Genomic DNA, 2745 nt, shown 5'->3' on the forward strand with positions numbered 1-2745 from the left:
ATTTTTTCTCAATAAATGGCTAAACAAAATATCTATAATGGCGAGGAGGTTTTTTGCAACTAGCTTTCCTCAAGCTTTTATTGCTATTTTTTAACTGTTTTCTAACCACATTACTCCTCCCTTTATCTCTGAGTCATAAGCACTACTGATGCTTTGGTTTTACTCATCTGACTAAATTGAGTCCAGCCCTGTAAATTCCATGAGGTCAGGTACCGTTTCTGTCTGTCCATATCCTTCATAGATATCCAGGCCTGTGCTGTTTCTCCATTGTTCAGTCACCTCAGGGTTGATTGGTTCCCCAGCACTCACACAGTGCTTCAAGCTTTTGAATTTCCAGCTGCTCAGGAAGCAGGTAACAGGTTAGGTTTAGGAGGAAAATGTATACAGAAGTGGAAATAAAAGCTTATTTCTAACATAAAATTTTAAAAAATCACTCTAATGTAATAAAATTACTCAAAAACTGTTTTTTTCTTTCTTTTTTTTTTTTTAAAGCTGCTCAGAGCAGGTAACAGGTTAGGTTTAGGAGGAAAATGTATACAGAAGTGGAAATAAAAGCTTATTTCTAACATAAAATTTTAAAAAATCACTCTAATGTAATAAAATTACTCAAAAACTGTTTTTTTCTTTCTTTTTTTTTTTTTAGTGTGTTGGGGGTGGTACTTTGTCACAAAGAAAAGCCATGCTGTCTTTAGGGAAGATACCTCATAATAACGTCTTAAATCAGCAACTAAAAATTCCCTCACAGAGACTGGTAATATTGAGGGTGCTAAGTACAGTAAAACTTTTTCTCTTCAGATTACCAGTTCACCCTTTAAAATGAAAACAGTAATAAATTTTAAATCATGCATCCTTTTTTCCATTTGCTGAGATAAGGTTCTAAGCAACTTTGGGGCGTGGGGGGTACCAGGGATTGAAGTCCGGACTTTGTGCTTGTGAGGCAGGCGCCGGAACCACTGAGCTAAATCCCCAGCCCCCTAAGCAACTTTTCTCCTGTCTCAGGAAGGGTAGCAGCCATCATCCAAAAGATTAAATACCTTCCTACCCCTAACCACTGGGCTCAGATCTACATGTGTCTGAACACTCCCTTTCCTCTCCTTGCCTGGGGGAGCTTGTCCTGGACACAGGAACCCTCACTTCCAGCATATCAGCAAGAGGAAAGAAAAGAAAAGAAATCCTGCACCTACTAGTCAGGAGCTCTGCTTTTAGGCCAAAAGTTCTTTCACTTTCTGTCTTCCTCTTCCTCTCCCTTCCCATACAAAATGCTTGTTTACTAACATTTCTTACCTTTTCATGTCATTCTGTATAAGCATTCGGTACGCAGTTGGTGCTGAACAAAAGACAGTGATGGGATACTTGGAGAGTGTCTGCAATTTAGAAAAAGCAGACTCTTGATCTTCCTACAACTTTAATAAGTGTTTAAACATCTGAGATAGGTACAGCAGAATATAAACATTGTTTATTTTAATGTAACTACACACATTTTTAAATGTCTTTTCAGCCTTATTGACTTCCTAGATGTGAAATGTCTTAAATCATGTCATCTCTTCTGATCTGTGAGTTACTTTATTCAACAAGCTTTTCAGGGACACTACTAATGTGTTTCTAAATATGGAGCTTCTGTGCTCTGCCTTACTTGTAAGATGGAAGTTGGTTCAAAACGGGGCAGATAATGTGCAAACACACAGGCTCCTTGGATCCATGGAGAAAAAACACTACTCCATGCAGACTTTGCCCAGCCTGTGTCTGAGGTATTCCACATCACATCCAAAGGTGTCAAATCCAGCCAGTACCTGGGGAAACAGAATAACCCTGATGTACAGATATGTAGCTTTGTAGGAATTTGACGTGTATAAATGTATGTATAAATCTGCTAAATTTGGAGGAAGACATTTAAAAAGCCAATACGCAATTCATTCTCTTTGTACTTTTAGCACCTGAAGCTACATTTCTGTGGAAGTACCTTCCATTCACAGATAATCCTAAACCAAAACTGCTGTAGGTGTGTCCAACCATCTTAGGCAGCCCAGTTGTTCCACTGGTAAAGTAAATGGTCATCATCTCATTGTGTTTAGTCTTCACACAGCTGTGTTTGTCACTGGCACATCTACAAAGGAAAAGCTACAATGACTGCATATTAAACACAGCACTAGAGACGATTAGCACTGAAAACGAGTAGAGGAAAACCCCAGTTGGATCTCTTTTTATAAATCAGGCTCCAGCGACTTGGATTGAATCCAAGTAAAAGCTACCTCTCTCCATTGGTTTTTTAATATATTTTCTAGAATATAAACTTTGCTATTAAAAGCCCTTTTATAATAGCTGATTACATAGCTTTTTACTATATGTTAAAGAAGGATTGAGGCATTTAAAAAGCTAGACCAAAAAAAAAAAGCTAAACAATTGTGTCATACCTACAGCAAAGTGAGGATTCTATGATCTTATATTCATGGATATGTAAAGAACTTCCCCTTCCTCTCCATTGGAAATTCTTTAAAATGTGATTTTTAAAAAATGGATATGTTAATACAAGTCATAGGGAATGGCTAGGATCTGCAAACTATATCCTACAGGCCAAATCTGGCTCATCTCCCAACTTTGTAAATAGTTTTATTTTGTTTTGGATTATGAGACGGGGTTTCACTATGTAGCCTGGGCTAGTTTCATACTCTCTATGTATCCCAAGTTAACCTCAAACTCACAATCCTCCTGCTTCGGACTTCTGAGTGCTGGGATTACAGATGTGTG

General features: G+C 37.9%; 1 protein-coding gene across 1 annotated transcript; it reads right to left on the reverse strand.

Moving 5' to 3' along the window:
- Nucleotides 1-213: 213 nt before the first annotated feature.
- LOC104855991 (acyl-coenzyme A synthetase ACSM3, mitochondrial-like) lies at nt 214-2253 on the reverse strand (the record flags this gene model as incomplete). The annotated part of the gene is made up of 4 exons (XM_010615085.3): nt 1961-2253; nt 1634-1790; nt 1285-1364; nt 214-337 (listed from the first exon to the last, which is right to left on the reverse strand). Coding segments are annotated over exons 1-4 (459 nt in total), but the record flags the coding sequence as incomplete, so codon positions are not given.
- Nucleotides 2254-2745: the final 492 nt, after the last annotated feature.

This window comes from Fukomys damarensis, unplaced genomic scaffold (assembly GCF_012274545.1).
Source record: "Fukomys damarensis isolate Sample0158 unplaced genomic scaffold, DMR_v1.0_HiC HiC_scaffold_36743, whole genome shotgun sequence".
Taxonomy (NCBI): domain Eukaryota; kingdom Metazoa; phylum Chordata; class Mammalia; order Rodentia; family Bathyergidae; genus Fukomys; species Fukomys damarensis.